This window comes from Caenorhabditis elegans, chromosome X (genome assembly GCF_000002985.6).
Source record: "Caenorhabditis elegans chromosome X".
Taxonomy (NCBI): domain Eukaryota; kingdom Metazoa; phylum Nematoda; class Chromadorea; order Rhabditida; family Rhabditidae; genus Caenorhabditis; species Caenorhabditis elegans.
The window spans coordinates 5995832-6015487 of record NC_003284.9 but is presented as its reverse complement, the minus strand read 5'-3'; the positions used below and the strand labels follow the sequence as shown (position 1 = coordinate 6015487).

Here is a 19656-nt window from a genome sequence, read left to right as displayed (position 1 = left end):
CATGATATTTTGAATGTTCTTGAAACAAGGAGTGTGCAACAATGGAAACAAGTCTAGCAAATTGAAGTGGACAAACCGTTTTTTGCCGATCGAAATTGTGAGACGATGGACAAATGGAACAATAGTAAAGAGAAAACTTAAAGAAAGAAAGAAGAGAGGAAAAAATAAACAAGACACTTTTTTGTTGATGATGGTTACCTCTGGTCTGGTCGCGAGATTTTCTTTACCAAGTGACTTTTCTTTTAAAAACATTCCATTGAAAAGGAAGAGAATTAGAGGTTGAAAGACCTTCGAAAGGAAGAATTGCTTCTTGTGTTGAGAAGGTGTCCATTCACTTTTATATATATTTTGAAAATGTTGCTTATTTATTTAGGGGCACTGCTTCAATTGAATATTACATAGAAAAAAAAGGAACAAAAGGTCCTCCCTTATACTGCTTTTATCTTCAATTCTGAAATACCTCAGTCAAGTTAAAAGTGGTGTAGCCTCATTTTAAAATCGTTTAAACCTACTTCTATAGTGCCCAAATGATCAAATATCATTGAAAAACTTTCCAAAATACTATGTTTTTAATTTCTTTTTTTTAAATTTACTGTCAAGTAGTAAAAATTACTCAGTTTTTGCTACTCATAATTTGTCGGCCAAAAAACGTTTTGTCTATTATTTTTATACTTTTTGTTTTAGTTATTTGTTTTAAAACAACCATGCAGTCGGAACATGCGACATTATTCTGGATTTCCTTAAAAGCTCATATTTTTCAAAATTTTGGCAAATTACCAAAACTTTGACTGGAAATTCAAAATAAATACAACAATTCAAAAACGTTTTGGAGTGTAAATTTTAATATTCGGCTGTTTTGGATCATTATAAATATATTTAGACAAAATTGACTGGCGCTACACTAACTTCAAAAACTGTAGTTTAAATTTCAGAACAATCATTGAAAGTTGAATATATATTTGAAGAGTCAGTGAAAAAACAAAAAATGAAAAAAAAAGACTAATTTAACCTATCAATGATGAAAACGCATCAGCGGTAAACATGAGTGCATGTAATTTGCATTTTCAACCGGTTAGTTTAAAAATGTACTCTAAACTTGTTTGTGAAATATAAGAAAGGTTATGAAATTTACTGAATTTACGGTAACTAATTCATGCCAAAGTGGAATAAAAGAGAAAAGAAATCGAGAGGACGATTGTATTTCCAGATAACGATGGACTGAATCAATGGCAAGAAAGTGTAAACTAAAGTAGAAAAAAAAAAGAAAAGAAGAAAGGAAAGATGGAAAGGGCTACAACAAGAAGCTTTTTGACAGATTATGTAGACAAATATAGTTCTCGACTTTTTACAGGAGGAGTGAATTTGATGAAAATTATGTATGAGACCAAAAATGTTTTTAAAACTTTCAAAAAATTTTAATGGAAATGTTTGCAGGGCTCGGCACTTTTAACCGAATATTCTAAAAATTCGAAACTTTCATGCTACACAAAATTTGACTTTAAACGCGGCTTTCTCACACAATTAATCAAATTTAATTAGAATTGTTCAATTTATGTAATTTGAAAACTTTCAAAATGTTCATAATAAAGCAACAACAACGTTGTTCAATTCTTTCATAGTTGTGTTGCGTAGGCATGTGAGAAAAATACAAAAGAAAAAAAAAGTTCCGGATTATAATTGCCCATGGATTCCCCTCTTCAATATTTTTTCCACTTCAATTTGGGTTATATATTGAAAAGCAAAAAAAAACGGAGGAAAAGGAAGCAATGATTTTAGAGGGAATGTGAACATAAGGTGTTCCATGCCATAAATTTATTTTATCGATTTCTGAACCTTCACACATCATAAAACACCACAGAAACCATGAAAACTCTAATATTTAGAACATTGTTTTTTCATTTTTCCGAAGCGAAAAAAAACGAATTGAAAATACAAGGCTGGAAGCAAAATTAAGGTACCGATAAAAAATGTGTTTGCAATTGCCACTAATTATGGATATATGCTTTACTATGTTCTACAAGTTGGTATATTAATTAGCCATATTAGTAGGAACATACAAGGGAAGGCGTGAAACGTGAAAAATGGGGAGTTTTACTCTGAATAGTAATGCCAGATACACAAATTGAACAAAATCAACTACAAGAGCATACAAAAAGACTGACATGTATTTTTACTGTAGACAGTTTTTATCAACACATTTGCGTAGTTTTTTTTTACAAAAAAAAGAAGCATTTGACACCGGTAGCCTCAATCAAAACAGCGACACAAAGTCAACTGGTTCGTCGCCGACGAAACGATTACACTTCCCTCTTTTTAGTCACCATTGTTTATGATATCCCATCCAATACATACTATATCCAAATATTTTTTGATGCTTCTTTTAATGCTTTTTTTTTCCTTAAGTGCTCCTTTTTTGCGAAAAAAAACGACTTAAATATTTTGAGGCTTAGTTGATAATAACTATCTACAGGAAAAATAATTTTCTGTTTTTTGTATTTCTTGTAGTTGATTTTGAAAAACATTTTTTATTGTAACTTTAATTGTAATATTCCTCTAGAAAACCAAAGGTTTCATCATTTAATGTTGCAAAAAATCAATATAACTCCAACCATCCAATTGATTGTTTGTATATGAAAGCCATGTCGATAGACAAATTTTGTATAGCAAAAAATTTTGTAATAGCGATCTTCGAAAATTAGTCTTGCAGCCTCTAATAGTCTTGCACCTCTACGGGTCAATCGAAAATTAGTCTTGCATGCAAGACTAATAAAGGAAATACGGTATTTATTTATTTATATATATTTGATTAAAACTTTTGTTCCGAAGAGGATATAAAAAATAAATAATAAATATCTCCGTATAACTCCGGCGCCAAATTATTGAAGATATGCTCAACAATCACTCGTTGCTATGTTTCTCTGAGTCACAGTTCAACCAGATCCAAATAGTGCCAAGAGAGGAGCGACTGTCCAACATCAGAAGACTGCTCGAAAATTGGAGCTTGGAAACGATTATTAACGCAGCAAAGATTCAAGTGGAGAGCCTAATTTCAGGACAACAGGTCAATTGGCGAAGTGACAAAGAGAACGAGGTGTATGACAGACTCCGCCTCCACACTGAAAACCTTTCCACTAACTTGCTTACTCTAATTTCTATTATTAACAAATAACAAAAAAGAATTTCTAAAATTCATATTATTCTCATTCACTATTCATTTGTATCTTCTAATTTTCCTTCATAATATAATTATGTACGTGTTTTTTTTCAATGGTGTGCTTTAATTGAATTTTCTTCGAGTCGAAACATAAAGTTTGAAGATGATATGTTTTTTATACGATTTTTCAACTTACTTTGATAGTTTGATGTCTAGTTGGTTCAAGTTGCAAGGCATTTTTTACAAGTGTTTTTAATTCTTTACAGTCTCTACGTGCGTTGGCTGTACAACCATGGAACATTCAGAGTGAGCTTTCCGAATCGTCTTCTTCCGACTATGACTTGACCAGATGTTTCGCAAAAAGGGTTCATTCTAAATTGAGGTTCAAGCTTCGAACTTCTGCAGATTCAAAATTGACAGTTTTATTGTGTCTGAAATTAAAACCAGCATCTAGCACAAGTGCTCGAAAAAATATTATTCCCTTATTTGGCTTGAACACGTATGAATGACGTATAAATGAATACATATGAATACAATTTTTTCCAATTTGTTTGAAAAGTTTTATTATGGTATTTGGCCATTTTATCATTATATGAATGTTTTCAATCATTTAGTTTATAAGAATTCTACCACTCGCTATACTCTGTTTTTAATGTTTTTAAAATGTGCATTGTGAATTGTACGATTGAGCATTTCCTGGGCGGTGATCCTAATAAACAAGCACTTTATTGAAGTTTTTTGACATTACCATGTTTAATAACAAATAAATCACTTCACATCTTATCCGCTAATTGTCCCAACAATAACACTTGTATCTCTCGTCTCGCCAATCCCTTGTCGCGTCAACATGCAACTTTCTGAACTTTGCTCGAAAATTTGAATAGGCCGGCTCCACTCTTCTTATGCCAAACACATTCTCGACATTAGCGCAAAAGTCTGGTCGGGGCTAGCACATGTGTGTTTCAGTCAGAACTATCTTGAATGGAGCATCTCAAGTTACATTGCGGCGCCGCACACCGCAACATGAACATATCCGCGGATGGCACAAAAGCGACTGTTTTTTTTTCTTGTTGTTAAAGGGTTTGGACTCCGTGTGCGGCAAATGGCGAATACACATATACCGGCTTCCTCTTTCTCCATCTTTTTCATGTGTCTTTTTTTTCTTCATTGGACACAGTTACAAATTGTGCAAGAATTTGGGTGGGAGGAGAGACATTTTGTAAGCAACGCAATGAAAAACCCCAACGAACGCGTTTAAGGATTGTGCAAAAAAGGCGGGGTCTCAGATTGAGGAGAACAGTCTAAAGATAGGAGGAGGGCACGGAGAAAGGCTGGTGCAAGAAGATTGAGAGAATGATGGGAGGGAGTTAGAATAAGTGAGTCAAATATCAAGTGGGTCGAAACGGTCAACAGCACTGACCACTCTACAGTTTCGCCTGGCTCGTGCTTGGCTATCCAAGCCTTATTTTCCATTGATAACAAACCTCAGCTCCTCCCTCTGTATCGATATCTTTTAATTTTCAAGTTGTCTTGTGTAATAGATATTTGATCTCTCCAGTTGATCTCAACGTGTTTCAACATTTTTCAAGTTTTGTTTTATATTTGACTCTGTTTTTATCAGTTTCAATTATTCTTTCAAAAATATTGTAGTTAACCGTATTTTCAGATAATTTAATATCCGTTGCTCAACCAATTTAAATATGCTGTCATTACTTTCCCTGATCATTGCGTCAGGGACCGTTCTACGAGCGGATACAGAGGTAAAACTTTCGAAACTGTGTTGGAAATTGTTACAATTCACTGAAATGGTGCAAAAATGACCAATACTAGTGAAAATATTCAAAAAATAAGTCAAAAATATTTGCTGCCATCCATACAATGCTTGAAAGTCAGTATTTGAAACCTAAGCAGGCCATAAAATTCAAAATAAATATTTTGACCAAAAACTTCTAAAAAAGTAGCAAAAACTGAGTAGATATCACTTTTTGAAACAAACTATGAGAGGCTCAAACGAATATTTGAAAAGTTTTACTATGGTATTATGTCATTTTGGCCCCATAGGAGTAGCTTTTAACAATTTCTCCACTGGCACGATAGCACCTTCAATCTGGCTTGTAAAAAAATAGTGTTGATAACAAGGAAAAATTAGTGTGCACTTGATTTATCACATTCCTTTCCATCCCACGTCACTTCCTTCTGTCCACTTTACCTGTTTTTTCCCGATCAGCGAAACATGAGTCTCTTGAGAGCTCAAGAGAGTGATTACATTTAAAAAATTGAAAATTTTATTTGCCAATCGGATTATTAAAACTTGTCAGACATCTAACTTGTACAAACATTGTAAATTTACTATAATTTCGAAACTCTCATTAGACTTTCCCCATCACGAGAGGTTACACCAAGTTCACAGAAAGGCTCTCTCTGAAGATTGTTTGAAAACAAACGGAGAGTGGGGGGGTCATTTATGAAGTGGCTACTTCTCGACCCATTACTTAGAGATTATATGCGCAGAGTTTCATGATGTGTCACAATATGTATGACTTGAGAACTTTTCAGAAACTCAAAACGAATTCAATAGGAAAAGATTGAACAAAGTTGATAATATAGCATTTTGTATGATAATATAGCAATTCTCAAATTCTAACGCTAATCCTATTGTATTTATGGGAGTTTTTAAAATGAGAATAATTAAAAATTGGACTTGCACCAGAAAAATTAAAGTACAAAAGTTTATTGTGGGTTTGTCCTTATGATCTTATAAGTTTTCATTCATTTCAATAATTACGAGAAATTTTACATAGTAAGATAGTCACGATAAAATATAAGCACAGGAGAAAAGGATATTGAAACCTGGGAGTGACAACATTATTTCAACTCTTTTGAAAATTATGAAAGTTTTTTTGAACATTTTCCATTCTAAAAGTAACTTTCAATGTCGTATACACGTACAAAGTGGTAATAAACTTCAAAGTTTTCAAATAATTTCAAGCCACAACTTGCACGATATTTCTGCCACAAATGATTTAACTTTAATGATCTTTGCAGCTATGGGAGCCACTCACGTATCCAGATCCACGTACAAATTCCACAGAGTGCAATGTTCCGCACGATGGAACTTTATGTGATCCTGATCACATTTTGACTGATACATGGCGGCAAACAATATTGGATAATATTGAGAAACAAATGGCTAGTAAGTTTTCAAGTTTTCGCTTTGTTTCTGAAAGTACACGCTATTGCCGCGATTCGACCACTTCAAATTTAACAAAATTGTTTATTATACGTATAGTTTAAAGTTTTCAAAGATGTACAGATTAAATTTCAGGCATCCTTCATTATGAAATTCGACAGTTTTTGAAATATTTTGAGTCATTAAGATTTGCTAAAAAAAAATTTCAGATTTTAAAACGATATAAAATAAGAGAAACTCTTAAATAACATTATTTCAGAACTCGAAACTGCTAAAATTCATTACACCGACAAAGCAAATCCTGAATGTTTTCTGAATAGTACGGGTCCTCCACAGATTTTTCTAATATTAGCGAAAAGAATTCATGCTGCTAGCAATCAAAGTTATGTCAGAAGTGATTTGGTATGCCGTACTCATAAATTCTAATCATTATAATCTTAGTTCAGACTAAGTTTGGTGATGGTATACGGGAAGCTTTCGGATTAAATGAGATGCCATGCCAAAATCATGTTTTGATATCTGGTGTAGAATTAGCCAAAGAAGTATATGTTTGGGTGAGTCATTGCTACTAACTTAACATTTCAATTAATTTATGTTTTCCACAGACTGGTGCAGATCTTCCCATTCCAAAAGAAACTCTTGACAATTTGCAGTACAAAAACCTTTTCAACGAGAGAAACTATATGGAAGAGCTCAATAGGATTGTTGACGAAGTAAGTTCTCTTATCATGGATCCATTCAAGGAGCATTCCACAACTCTGGCTCCGGAAGAAACTACCGAAGACGGTTCCGGAACTACGTTGGACTCATCGAGCCCATCAAATTTGACTGAAACGGTTATTCCAACGTAAGAATTTTTGTAAAACGTCTCTGTCATTATTGAAGTTTGCAGATGGATGTACGTTGTAATAGTGATATGTGTCGTGGTTACTGTTTTTGTGCTAGTTTTCTTCGTGTTCTTCATCATCAAATATATCAAAAACCATTCAAAATCTGCTCAAATCTATCCAATCGAATCAAATCAAAAATCTGGCGGCCCAATGTACATTGATAACTCAAGTCGTCTAAAAATTAACTCATACTTGTTTCAGCTTCAACGTAATTCAAAAGCATGAAAACAATGGAGATGAAAATTATCAACTGGAAAGAGGAATCTGCATGAACAGAAGACCAAGTATCGACTCTGAAAATAGTCATCAACCAATGAGCGAGCATAGTGAATGCACCGCAGATGCAAGGTAACAGAAAAGAGTCGCCAAATGTGCTAATTGGTTCAATTTCAGTTCTATAGCAAGTGGGGAGAATGAGACCAAGAGACACGGTTTTGAAAACTATTCAAAAGAGCAGTCAACTAATAACACAGCAAAGGTAATTTTATTTTAAAATTTCTTCGGGAATTTTAAAAAATAAGGTTTAAACTCAAGTTTTGCATTGCAAGTTTTGCTGAGAGACGTTTAGCTTCATTCAATTATGAGTGCAATTTTCTTTCGGTTTTCCGCATTTTCACGATAGTTACATTTTTGCCGATACACAAATTTACACAAATTACAGAGGTAACACAAGTTTTGATATCTGTTATTTATCTACTGATCAAGAAACCTTGAGCTAAAATTTTGTATTTTTGGGTATTTTTCAAATAATTTAAGGCATCAAAGGTAAAGTAATCCCAGTGGGGAATTTATGAAAGTAATCGTTTATCGTGCCAAAATGACCAAATATCATAGTTGAACTTGTGTTACTGTAATATTTGGTCATTTTGGCTCCACGGAAATAGTTTTTAATAACTTTCACACTAACGCTACTCTAGCTATAAAAAAGTTTTGATTTTTCCAGGTTACCATAGATGATGGCCAGTTATCTACAGACAGAGTAATCGCTAGACGTAACAGTGACATGAGACTTGCACCTCCAAATATTGACGATCAATTTTCATCACTGTGATGGATGTTTGAAATAACCCTATGTACCCTGTAAGACTTCTGAATTCCTGAAACTGACTTCTGTGTAGGTCACATTTTGACGTGTATATTGCGACGTGTGTATCATAAATACCAACTTCATGTTTTGAACTTTCTTTTTTTTCTACTGTCATGCTATTCATTGATTCAATGTGTATTGCTTATTAGAAATGCAGAAAAAATTATTAATTGATACATATAAATTATTTTCCAACATAAATCCAATTTTTATGGACTTCCAAGTTCACAAAGAGAGGATTTCGGAAGGGCTCCGAGTGGCATTGCATCAGCTTGCTGAAATGCATTAAAAGTTGTGATGTCTGTCTTTTTTCTGTCTTCTTACCGATTTCATATATTCAGAGACATCATCAAAGTGCCGCCTATTAAAGTCATCCGTATTTCTCACGAACACATGATACGATCTGAGAAAGAACTTTTTTCTTTCGAATTGAAAAATGAATACTCACTTGCAAGCGTATTTTCCAGTTGTTTCTGACAAAATCACATACTCGAATCTGTCAGATTCAGATGGACCAGCCTTGACCAGACACACTAAAAATATGAACATTTATAATTTTATATTTATGACTTACTATGGGTACGGTAAAGGTTGGTTTCAAGACTCATAATGTTATCTTTGACGGTTACGGTTCCTCTCATCTGAAAATTTTCTAATTGAAAAGTGAAGTTTTTTCGGAACTCGATACCTCGTGGAGTTCATTTCCTTCATCCGAATCACGGAAGAAAAGGTTCATTTTTGAAGATTTTCTATGACTACTAGCTGCTCCAACTTCCATTCCAACGCAGGATGTCTTCTTGCTTGTCATTTTAATACTTCCGGTGGCTGACTTCATGTTCTCCAAGCTCATAACTGTCCCGAAAATCTTGTTGACAACTTTTGGATTTCCATAGATTTGAGTCCATGCTCCTCTGACCATTTTCAGATTCATTGGGATACACTGATCGCATGCTTCCGTTTGGAGGTTTTTCGATGGAGCAGCTCTTTCTTCTGTCATTTTTCTAAAAGTATAATTTCAGATGATTGGTGCCTCTTTTTTTTAAATTCTCATACCCTTTCAAGCTATCCATAGTTTTGAAAACTCCCTTTTCCTTAACCTTATCTTTCTGGCGAGTCAATTCACGCTTTAATGCTCTGAGAGTTGCTTTTTCATCGGCTGTCAATTGGCTCACATCGTCTGGGATATCAATGTTATATTTCTGTTTAAAATACTCTTTCAAATATTCATCATTGGCCACAACGTCGTCGTCCTCCAATTCTGAAAGACAACGATTATTGGTGTGTCATAAACACCGTAAACTGGGAACAAACTTCTGTTTGTCGGAACTTTCATCGTCTTCACACCTCTTGCACGCGCGGTGAGGTACTGTAATAATCGTAAATTTAAAATGTTCAAAAAGGATCAGTGTTTACCCGTCCTCCAACGGTATTGTCGTTCTCATCAAAATCCTTTGATTCTGCCGGAGCCTCTCCCCCTCCATATGATTGCTTCATATTTTGCATTTGTTTGGCGATAATTTCTTGTTGTTGCTTTTGCATTAATAGCTGAAATTTTGAGTTGAATTTTATCAGTTTCACACTTAAGGTGCAGATTACCGCAGCTCCGGCTTGATGATCAATCATAGCTTGTTGATATCTTCTTTGTTGATCAAGGTATTCCATCTGTTTAGCGCTGTACGCATTCAGTTCAGACTGATGCTTCGAAAGCTCGGCGAGGTATGCTTGATTACGAACTGCGTTGATGGCTTCTGGCGTTCCACCACCACCAGACAACATTCCAGCAATATCAGGATTTTTCATTCCGTTCATTCCGCTAAAGGCAAGGGCTCCTAAACTGTCCATTCCAGAAGCCGATGATTGACTAATTCTGTTGTTAGATGTCTAAAATGGAAAACTTATTTAATTATTTCGAACGTTTGTGTTACTTGTGGCATCAAAGAGTAGGTTGATGGCTGATTAGCTTGATAACTAAACGGGTTCCTTGGTGTGTCGGAGGCTTGTGAAAGCTGTGGCATTGCATTGTACTCCGAAGCGGCAAACTGAGCTGTAAATGTAGTAATACCTAGTGTCAGAATCTGAATTTAGATTCTTTCATAGTCATTCTTCTTCCCCAATTAATTACTTCTATCTATTTTCAAAATCACTTTTCTCCGACTTGGTGGTCTTCCTCCCATCAATCTTATTCGTGTTTTTTTTCGATAAATGTTCTTCATGTGAATACTTACGAGAATAGCCGTCCATTGAAGAGATTAATGGATTGATAGGTGCCCTCCGAATTTCGGATGACTGTGGTGGTGGTGTAGGAGCTGGCGTTGGGGCTTCTGTTGGTTTCCTATCCATTTCTGGGAAAATACTCTTAACTAGAGCTCCAGCCATATTAACAGTCATTCTATCCAACACTGAAACTATTTGTATAAAGAATTTAGTAACAAATTCACAAACTTACTTTCTTCGGCAGGTGTTTTTTCCTCCTCCTCCTTGGCAAACGAGCCGCCAATTATTGCTAATGTCAACAAAAAAGAGTTCCTCAACAACATGTTGGAAGAGAAACCGAATAATCACCTATCGGCTAATGAAATAGAAGACGAAATAGCGAGATAAGGTGACCTAAATGAATGTGAAAACCGGGAGAGGCAAAACGAAAGTTGCTTTCTCGTTCAGGATTGAATGAAAGCGAGAATTGTGAAAGATCTCTCCGAATATTTTCATATCATGTTGAGATTCAGTCCTGCCTGCCTTTGCGTTAATTCCTCCCTATTTCTCGATGTCATCAAGTATTTTCTGATTCTCCGTGATTGTTCATTGTTTTCCGAGAGGTTAATCATTTAAAAGGGCATAGACAGATGGCGCAGCTTATCACTCCTGAATGGCTTGTACATAGCGCCCTTAAGATACATATAATGTCTTCGCTCAGAGAAATATTGTTCTCGAAATAGTTTATAACCAGAAAAAAATAATCCTTGAATCAGAACAAAAAATGTATTTTTAGAAATTTTATAAAAGTGCACATAAAAATTATTTCCAAAAACATAGCCATAAATGTAGCTTATTATAAAAAGTACTAATACGGAAAGTGAAATTTTGTTTAAGACCTAATATTAAAACAACTATGTTCTTTCAAATCAGAAAGATGCAACTAATGTCCGCTTAGTATTTTGGTAAACGTGCGATTGCTGAAGACAAATTTGGCGCAATGGTTCATTTGAGGTTGAAAAAAATTTCTGAAATTTCAAATTTTAAAATGCATTACAAAAGCCAGAATGTGGTACTTGTGTATTACATCCCCTTATTTTGAAATCAAATTTTTTTTCTTAATTTCTCTTTTTTTAAAATTAAACATGATATGGATTTTTATTCATTACATGGTTATTTATGGTAATAATTAGTTCCGGAGCCTAAAATACAAAAATATTCCACAAGATTCCATTTTTTAGGTCAATCAATTACATTAGGCTTGTTGGGATGCAATTTACAAGTACCCATAATGTAACACAAAGTGCAGCTTTTTCTCAAAAAATCTAGGTCACCATGTTTAAATCATAATTAAGATCTGTTTTCTTGTTTTTTATTGATTATACATGTTGGTAGGGATACGTATTTTAATGTTTTATATTTATGAACCACACTGCAAAACTTCCATAAACCTTGAACTGGCTTCTAGGATCCTTAAAATACAAACCATGAATTTGAGATATGGTCAGAAAAGATTTATCACAACGGAAAAAAATGCAGCGTGTTTGAAATACAAACAATATAATTTCTATTTTTAGAAATTTATAAAAGTACATGCATATTTTACAAATGTTTTCCAAAATAGAACTATAAATGTATTTTATTACTAATACTGAAAATACAGACTTATTGTCGTTGGGATTTCAAATACAAAAGTTATTTTTAAATCTGAAAATACAGCAAACATTTCCGTTGGGTTCGTTAAGAATTATTTTTCAGCAAAACATAGACAGTCGTGCAACTAATTTTATGTCATATGGATAATACTTTGTACAAAATAAATTCAACTTCATTTTTTGAGTACATGCAGAATTATCTATGTGTTTAGATAAAAGTCTGTGTCACCTTGAAAAATAATTAAACATAGCGGTAGGTCTAAATTACTACTTCGTGTCACTTTTATCGATGGAACCACACTGTAAAAATCTGCCTTGGGCCTAGACATTGGGTGTTCGTCTGTGGACAAAGAACATTAGCCTTGTCAACTTGTGAAGAGACGAACGAGTTGATGGCGCAATGTGCGAATGGGGTATAAATCTCTTGAAGGCAAATGACAGTCTTCGTGGTATGGGGGGTCGTGGCGCACCACAGGTGATCTGGGATAAGAATCAAAGATCGCATAAACCGAAAAACGAACATTCAAAAAATTATTATACTTATTTAGGAAACAATTTAAACCGAGTCTACAGTGCTATTTGTGAAGACTTGTGTTGCTCCGTGTTTTTTCAGTAGAAATTGAACAATTTAACTTTTTTACTTAAGAGGTACTGAAAAATTCTTTAAATTAAGTTTCAAATCATGGGTAAATTTTCTCTTACTGGAATAACTCATTTCAGGGAAATTAACATATTAATATTAAGTCCCATAATTAATCATACATGTTAGTGCGTGCGACTTTGTCATTCGAAAATGTTTTTCAGTATACTTAAAAGGGGTCAAAAAATTAATAACTGAATAACACAGTGTAAATTGGTTAGTATAAGTATGGATAAACTTTCAGATAAAAAAATTGTGAAAAACAGCAACAAAAATGACAACTCCCAGCCAAATCTGAGTTTCTGGCTGTAATCATTTTTGTTGACTTTTTTACGAACCAAGTCATGCATACATCCTTCTATCATTTTGCAAAGTCTATTTTCAAAATGAACCAGTTTTATCTTCCATGAATTGCAATGAAATCTACAGTACCTCTTGAATCACCCCATTTCCCAGAAAAACCATTCAATCATTTTTGCTTCCTTGCTTCCCTCTTCCCGCCCACCTCCTATCCTGAATGTTTGGGTTACTGTAGCTGTACGATTTTCGGAACGAAATACCTTTTTCACCTCGTTCAGTATAAATCGATTAATGCGTTGGCACATAGGTTGGCGAATATGTTAATTGTAGAAGCGATGGGCGGAGCTCCTACAAGGCGTCTGGCCCCCATAAAAGAACGACGTGGGTTCATATTCTCTGTCACTTCCCATTTTCCGTCTTCGAAACATCTATTAGAAAATTATGGACTCTCGTTCGACTTTTCCAATTTTTTATTTTTTCTAGTCGCGTACATATTTTTAGAATGCGGGATAGGAACGAGACGTTTCTCAAAGTATGAAATTATTAGAAATGCACATTGACTGGGCAGCTCTGCATTTTTTCCATTTCAAAGTGTGTCGTTCACATCTTTGCCTCAATTCAACTAACTAGCCATCGTATTCTTCTGCAAAATGTTAGAGAATATAAACTACGGATGTCTTTTTCTTTTTTTATAGCTCAATCACCAAGACAAAAGGGCACATGGCTCAATTTCTGAAATGCGAACTCGCACATGAGCCTCCTCGTTTTGGATTCCAGCTTTATGTTCTTACTAGTCGCTTTTGTGTTCTTTTTTCATCTAATATTCTAATGGGTCTTTCATTTCAGAGGAATGCATTAGCTAAATCAATCATTCAAACTTCAATCACACTCTGCATTTATTTGACTACTTGGTACAAGATGACAATTTTGTGCACTAACGACATAGTTTTTGAGTTGTGAAAGGTAGGTGCATCTGCATATCAATGTGGAATTATTATTAAATTAAAATTCAAATTTTTCTCAAAATAGAACAAACGTAAATGGGTATGCAATTGCTTTTTCAATTTCATTAAAAATTGTAAAACTTGTGGGCTCTCTGTTTCTATTTGCTCGTGTGATCTAAAACACTCACCAGTTTGGATTTGAAAACGGTAATTTTGAGCATAGTTTGACTTTTGCCCAACAAATTATTCAGCTTTCATTGTTGAAAATAGAAAATAAAAATGTTGATTTTGCAAAATTTTCTGGGTTTTTTCAGTTTTACATTCACCCCAATACGACTGGAAGAATATGTATTTAAGTTTTCTAAATTTTAATGGTTTTTTTTAAATTTTGCTACGAAAGATTAATAAGTGTTTATTTGTTTTTAAATTTACGCGGAAATTAATAGCCTTGTTTTTAAAATATTGTGTTTTTCAGCTAAACTGATCAGGTTTTTCTATTCATTGATTACATAATTTTTCATAGTTTCAGACACAGTCTTGCAAAAAAAAAGTTTGATAACCTAAAAGAAATTTCTACAATTACGAACTAAACCTAAAAATAAAAAATAATTTTATTTACATTGGTTTTAGCTATTTAAAAAAAACTGACAGAAAATTTGACTGATTACATTTTAGCAAGAGATAAAATAAGAAACATATTCAAAAAAACTAATTACCATAGCTCAAAAGCAAGAGCCTTCGTTTATGGGGATATTTGAAAACAAATTTTTTTTTCAATGTTGCATAATGGAAAAATCATAATAATAATTTTACTTATCTAATTTGCTTTTGCCAAACTCTCAAAAAAAAATTCTATGAATTTTAAGTTAATTTGAAGCGAGTTGAGTCTATATTTTGTCATTTACATTGTACAAGCCCATAGGAGCTAGCCCACATTTGAAAAAACTATGAAAATTGTTAATTAAATATTTTCAGACTCTCCTTGGGCACCCGACTTGCATGCGTCGCAAAATGTCGGTTTTTAGATTAATCATTGTAAGTAAAAAATTATTTTTAAAACTACCCTAAAAACAAAAACAATAAAATTTCAGAAATCACCACTTTCAAAAATATTCAACAATTTGTCAAAATGTTTATCACAACATCTACAGAAAAAGTTCAATGACATTAAATCTTCACAGTACCTTCACAAGACTTCAATATACCAACAAGCGCCGGTCGCATAAGGAATACCCACCTTTCTGGTGAAAATTGCAATAAATACGGGATATTTCCAACCGGTCCATGGCTAACCTATTTATTTTTTCTTTGATAGAAGTCGGATAGGAAAAAATTATTAACTTGGAAAAAAATTTAGAACAAATAGTTAGACGTGCATTTTGCACTACTTCAGTACCTCAAACTTGTCAGTTCACAAAGATCTTGTGTAGTTCATAAATTTAGCATGTTTAGTACCTCTCTTACTGATCACCTCTCATTGAACAACTTTTGTGTTGTTTATTTTCTACAGTTCTGATTTTGGAACTATCATATATTTTTTGCGTAATTAATGACAAAAATAGGAAGAAACTCTCGACTGGCTCGGATATTACTTTTTGTATTTTCTGTTGTAACTTTCATATGGTACCAAGTACCTCAGTTTTTATATTATTTTTAATTTTTCTCGATAATATTTCGATACATCAGGGCATAGCTAGAGGACACTTTGAAGATTTAATGTATTTCACAGGCACTTTTTGATCTTTGTTGGAGATATTTTTGCCGCTTTCATTCTACATTTGATGACAATTGTTGACTGTTTTGCAAATAAAGTGGTTTGAATCAGAATTGTCATTTTCTATTTGAGTCGGTGAGCGCGAGAAGAGTTTTTATTGAATGCGATGCGCAACTAGTATCACAACTGGAAGATTCAATATTTGCAGCCGCAAACACATCTCTTTCGCGCAAACAATCCAAACGTTCAGTACAAAACTTAGACACTAACAACACATTTTTGTCACTATTGCACGTTTTGGCTAACTATGTACAAGATGTTTCTCACTTTTTTGCTTTCGGTTTCATTTTTTGTGAGCTCTGTGGAATCACAGTCTTTTACATGTAACCCGTCATGCGTTTCACCAGCAATGTGCGATTTTAACACAGGTAAGAAATTTGGTGATATAAAAAACATTCTCTGGTTTCCAAAAAGTTACCTTCCTTCAATTAACTAGCTCTCCCATTGCTCTTCTTTGACAAATTTTTGACAATTCACTGGAGTTACTCAGCCATGCTTACTTTTTTTAAAATTCCAACCGTGAATCACGAAAGTTGCAAAAGTTCAGTAAATCCTCTGCTGAACAAAAATGCGCACAGAAAATCTATCGAAATTTGATCAGATTTGATTAGAAAATTGTTACAATTGGCTAAGAAAGTTCGCTAACGTTGGTTAAAAAGCTGCTAAAGTTGGTAAGGAAATGGTGAAACGTTAAAGCTGATTAATATGTTGCTAAAGTTGGTTGAAAAAATGCAACTAATTGCCCAGCAATGTATCGGATGTTTTAAACTATATCGAACATCTTTCAACTTTAAAATAATAGGAAACAATTTGGCACGTGTTTAATGCTGAAGTTGTTTCAATACATTTAAAACCAACTAAGATTAAAGCTGTCAAAATAAAGCAAAGTGAGGAAGGAAAACCGTACGTTTGTACCACGGGTTTCCCTAATTGCCGAATATATGTTGGCAATTTTGAAATTTCCTAATTTGATCATGAAAAAACAATACCTTGCTTGTAACAATTTCGTAGATAGTTTTTGAAGAGAACGTTTAAACATTCGAGTCTTAAAGAAATTTTGAGCTCGAAAAACAACTATTTGGCAATCGGCAATTATAGTAAAATCCTGCAGTAAAAGTTTGTTAATTGGCAATTTAAGCAGTTGCCGGCCACTGGTTTGTTTTATTTTAACTATTGTACTTTTCCAGGAATCTGCCGCACATTCCGCACTGGTTTCAATGGCCCTGTCACCATAGGATGTTCTTCTGCTTGTCCCTCCGGAACTATGTGCGACACAAACACAGGGATCTGCCGCACTTTCCGTATTCCATAATCCTAATTATTGGATTCGACTAATTAAGAGAACAATAGAAACCGCGTCTTCATTCATTTTTCTTTTACTCAATAATTCGCTCTGAATAAAGATGTAATGAAAAATGTCCAAAATGTGTTTTATTGGTATACGCAAACTCGTAATGTTTGATAACAAATTTTGAAAGTGTGTCGAAGTGATAGAAGAAAAAAGTATTCGAATTCCGGAGCATTTTTGATATATAAAATATAATCATTTCGAATAAAAAGGAAAATGGTTGGTGAACAGAGCGTGACATGAATTATTGAAACAAAGTGGAAGATGTGAATGACAAGAAGAACTTAACAGGAAAATGAAGGTCGTAGCAAAGTAGCCAACTAGCTCTACATTCGATTGAAGAAAAACAATTAGACTTTTAGAAAGTGAGATTCGGCGTTGAATTTTGAGAATTAGGTCCTTGAGAGAGGTTTGTGGTTAAATAGTTCAAGCATGCTTGATTGGATAGTCTGGAGCCATTAGTTTCATTTTCTCTGGAGTATAGAGATGCTCGTGGTGCCCTTCTTCAAGTCCTGGAGACGTTGATTTTGTGGAATGGCCATGGTGGAAGTCGCGGTTGTGTTGAAGCTAAAAGCTGTTTAAATGTTGGAATTCAATTTAACTTGTTTAAAACGAGAACTTACGTTTTCACCGTGCTTCTTGAAGAGCTCCTCGCAAATTTCTTTGGTCACCATTGCTCCTGCATGATCGTCAATAAATCTCATAAGGAGCACACCATCTTGCTTGAGTCCGTTGTTGGCAAAGCTTGCAATCATTGCCTTCTCGTCCTTGAAATTGTTTACTGGTCCACTCAAAAGAGATCTGATATAGTTGTGGCGGGAGCTATCAAAACTCAAGCGGTAGATGGTGCACAGGGTGTTGATAAAGGTGGTGATGAGTACGAAGACAAACCAGAACCAGATAAACAAGTAGATCTTTTCGTTGAACATATTGATCATGAGCACACATTGGACTGTGTAACGATGCACGTTAGCCAGCTTTCTGACAGAGAAGTCGCAAAGTGTGACACGTGGAAACACTCCAGAATCTTGCCATTCACGTCCTGCATACAGATCGGCAAACGTGTGGAATCCCCAGAGAAAAGTCTCGTTTCCGAGGAACTTGTTGAGAATGATGAACTGAACAAAGACGTTGGCGAGGTACATAAGTTTGATACAGATGTAAAGCATAGATGTCATTGATCCGAGCCCTTTTCCAAATCTGTAGCAGTAGAATCGACCGTATTCGTTCTTGGAACGGGTGTCCAGAATATCCCCGATAAAATCCACCAGTTTATTGACTCCCTTCGTACGCGTCTCTGAGTCTTGAGACCGAAGAGCTTCGGCTTCACTGATTACAGATGGGAAGTCAAGACCGCATTGCTTGTACAAAGACGACCAAATCCAGGAGGGAAGATAGAACATGAACGCCTGAATGGCGAGCACAATAGGCACCCACTGATAATATCCGATTTCTGCTTTTTGTCGGTCTTCCACGTCGCCAGGAATTTCAGAACGTTCCGGAATGAAGAACGTATTTTGAATGAAGCAATAATCTTCAGCATATTGCTCCCAGCCGCCTTTGAACTCCATTGGCATCCAACATTGAATTGCTGATCCGACGTATCTGCAAGGAAAATGTTATTAAAAGTTTATTGTTTATTTATTCCGATTTCGTGCCTGCTCTACTAAGCTCAAATGACATAATTCCGTATGACACATTGTTTCTAGTATCTGACCATAATTTTGAATGGTTTCTGTTACTCGCTCCCATAAATCAGATTGGCACGTTAGCGCGTCAAGATAAATTATTCATAACACCGATTGCAACGAGCAAGCACATACCACCCTCGGAATCGAAGATGTGCAAATACAAACACAGGCTTATTCTATCTCGCGCACTTCGTTTCCTATAGGGTGCTCAATTGGACCGTGAAATGCTTTGCTCGTGCCGAACGGAAATTGAATTTGTAGAAGCGGGTACGGTATTTTTTAACTGTTATAATTATATAAAATCTCTACTTACTGTTTGCATGAGACCATAATGGAGAAGAATGCAAGGAGAGTTGCAGTGGTGACGTAACTCAGACGGTCCACAGCATCATCAAAGGTTTTGGGTTTAAATGTTTCGGAGAGCCACCGATCAATGAACGGTACACCCAACATAGCTTCTGAGCTTCTGTAATTTGAAATTTGAAATAATGATGCAATATGAGAATGACAGGGATTTATAATCAAAAGATGAGTGGATGAGACAATAAAAAAAGAAGTGACGAAACTGTTAGGAAATTGAAAAATAAATATTAATAGAAAGTGACGTAGATCGGAAAATAGTGTCATAGAAAAAGCACATCGTGTGGACCGGAGCCCGATTAAAACAGATGGTGACTGAATGACTGAACGTAGCAAAATGAGTCGTCCATCTGGTAGCCCGCGCAGAACCACCATCAGGAGAAAAAGAGGCAATGGAGACACGGACGCGCACTCGGCCCTTGCCAACGCA

At 34.8% G+C, this 19656-nt stretch overlaps 5 protein-coding genes and 7 non-coding genes across 12 annotated transcripts; 6 read left to right on the top strand and 6 right to left on the bottom strand.

Moving 5' to 3' along the window:
- The first annotated feature begins 26 nt into the window (after positions 1–26).
- Positions 27–202, top strand: C09B8.18. The gene has a single exon (NR_071210.1). It is a non-coding gene; the product is annotated as an Unclassified non-coding RNA C09B8.18 (non-coding RNA).
- A 3783-nt stretch (positions 203–3985) lies between these two features.
- Positions 3986–4140, bottom strand: C09B8.17. The gene has a single exon (NR_071209.1). It is a non-coding gene; the product is annotated as an Unclassified non-coding RNA C09B8.17 (non-coding RNA).
- A 302-nt stretch (positions 4141–4442) lies between these two features.
- On the top strand, positions 4443–4649 carry C09B8.16. Its single transcript, NR_071208.1, has one exon. It is a non-coding gene; the product is annotated as an Unclassified non-coding RNA C09B8.16 (non-coding RNA).
- C09B8.15 lies at positions 4473–4679 on the bottom strand. The gene has a single exon (NR_071207.1). It is a non-coding gene; the product is annotated as an Unclassified non-coding RNA C09B8.15 (non-coding RNA).
- A 135-nt stretch (positions 4680–4814) lies between these two features.
- C09B8.3 (Conserved plasma membrane protein) lies at positions 4815–8519 on the top strand. Its single transcript, NM_001368521.3, has 9 exons — positions 4815–4914; positions 6200–6347; positions 6604–6746; positions 6791–6898; positions 6950–7191; positions 7237–7386; positions 7436–7582; positions 7628–7712; positions 8178–8519. The coding sequence occupies exons 1-9, from the start codon at positions 4855–4857 to the stop codon at positions 8283–8285; spliced, it is 1191 nt and encodes a 396-aa protein (NP_001355377.1). The 5' UTR covers positions 4815–4854; the 3' UTR covers positions 8286–8519.
- On the bottom strand, positions 5200–5423 carry C09B8.13. Its single transcript, NR_071206.1, has one exon. It is a non-coding gene; the product is annotated as an Unclassified non-coding RNA C09B8.13 (non-coding RNA).
- On the bottom strand, positions 8392–11335 carry sups-1 (SUppressor of Pkc-3 (pkc-3) Sterility). The gene is made up of 12 exons (NM_076603.6): positions 10768–11335; positions 10547–10720; positions 10247–10365; positions 9918–10202; positions 9735–9866; positions 9633–9687; positions 9375–9579; positions 9010–9322; positions 8896–8962; positions 8770–8854; positions 8646–8724; positions 8392–8596 (listed from the first exon to the last, which is right to left on the bottom strand). Exons 1-12 carry the CDS (start codon positions 10856–10858, stop codon positions 8531–8533), a joined length of 1671 nt encoding a protein of 556 aa, NP_509004.1. The 5' UTR covers positions 10859–11335; the 3' UTR covers positions 8392–8530.
- Positions 11121–11141, top strand: 21ur-15070. Its single transcript, NR_071205.1, has one exon.
- A 2620-nt stretch (positions 11336–13955) lies between the features above and the next one.
- F22F4.4 (uncharacterized protein) lies at positions 13956–15878 on the top strand. Its single transcript, NM_001383592.2, has 3 exons — positions 13956–14072; positions 15029–15088; positions 15145–15878. Exons 2-3 carry the CDS (start codon positions 15053–15055, stop codon positions 15277–15279), a joined length of 171 nt encoding a protein of 56 aa, NP_001370409.1. The 5' UTR covers positions 13956–14072; positions 15029–15052; the 3' UTR covers positions 15280–15878.
- Positions 15879–15983: 105 nt separating this feature from the next.
- F22F4.9 (CC domain-containing protein) lies at positions 15984–17248 on the top strand. Its single transcript, NM_001350350.4, has 2 exons — positions 15984–16195; positions 17015–17248. The coding sequence occupies exons 1-2, from the start codon at positions 16075–16077 to the stop codon at positions 17137–17139; spliced, it is 246 nt and encodes an 81-aa protein (NP_001337314.1). The 5' UTR covers positions 15984–16074; the 3' UTR covers positions 17140–17248.
- inx-3 (Innexin-3) lies at positions 17245–19332 on the bottom strand. The gene is made up of 3 exons (NM_076601.7): positions 19180–19332; positions 17799–18780; positions 17245–17742 (listed from the first exon to the last, which is right to left on the bottom strand). The coding sequence occupies exons 1-3, from the start codon at positions 19317–19319 to the stop codon at positions 17602–17604; spliced, it is 1263 nt and encodes a 420-aa protein (NP_509002.2). The 5' UTR covers positions 19320–19332; the 3' UTR covers positions 17245–17601.
- Positions 19333–19366: 34 nt separating this feature from the next.
- On the bottom strand, positions 19367–19387 carry 21ur-14519. Its single transcript, NR_071204.1, has one exon.
- Positions 19388–19656: the final 269 nt, after the last annotated feature.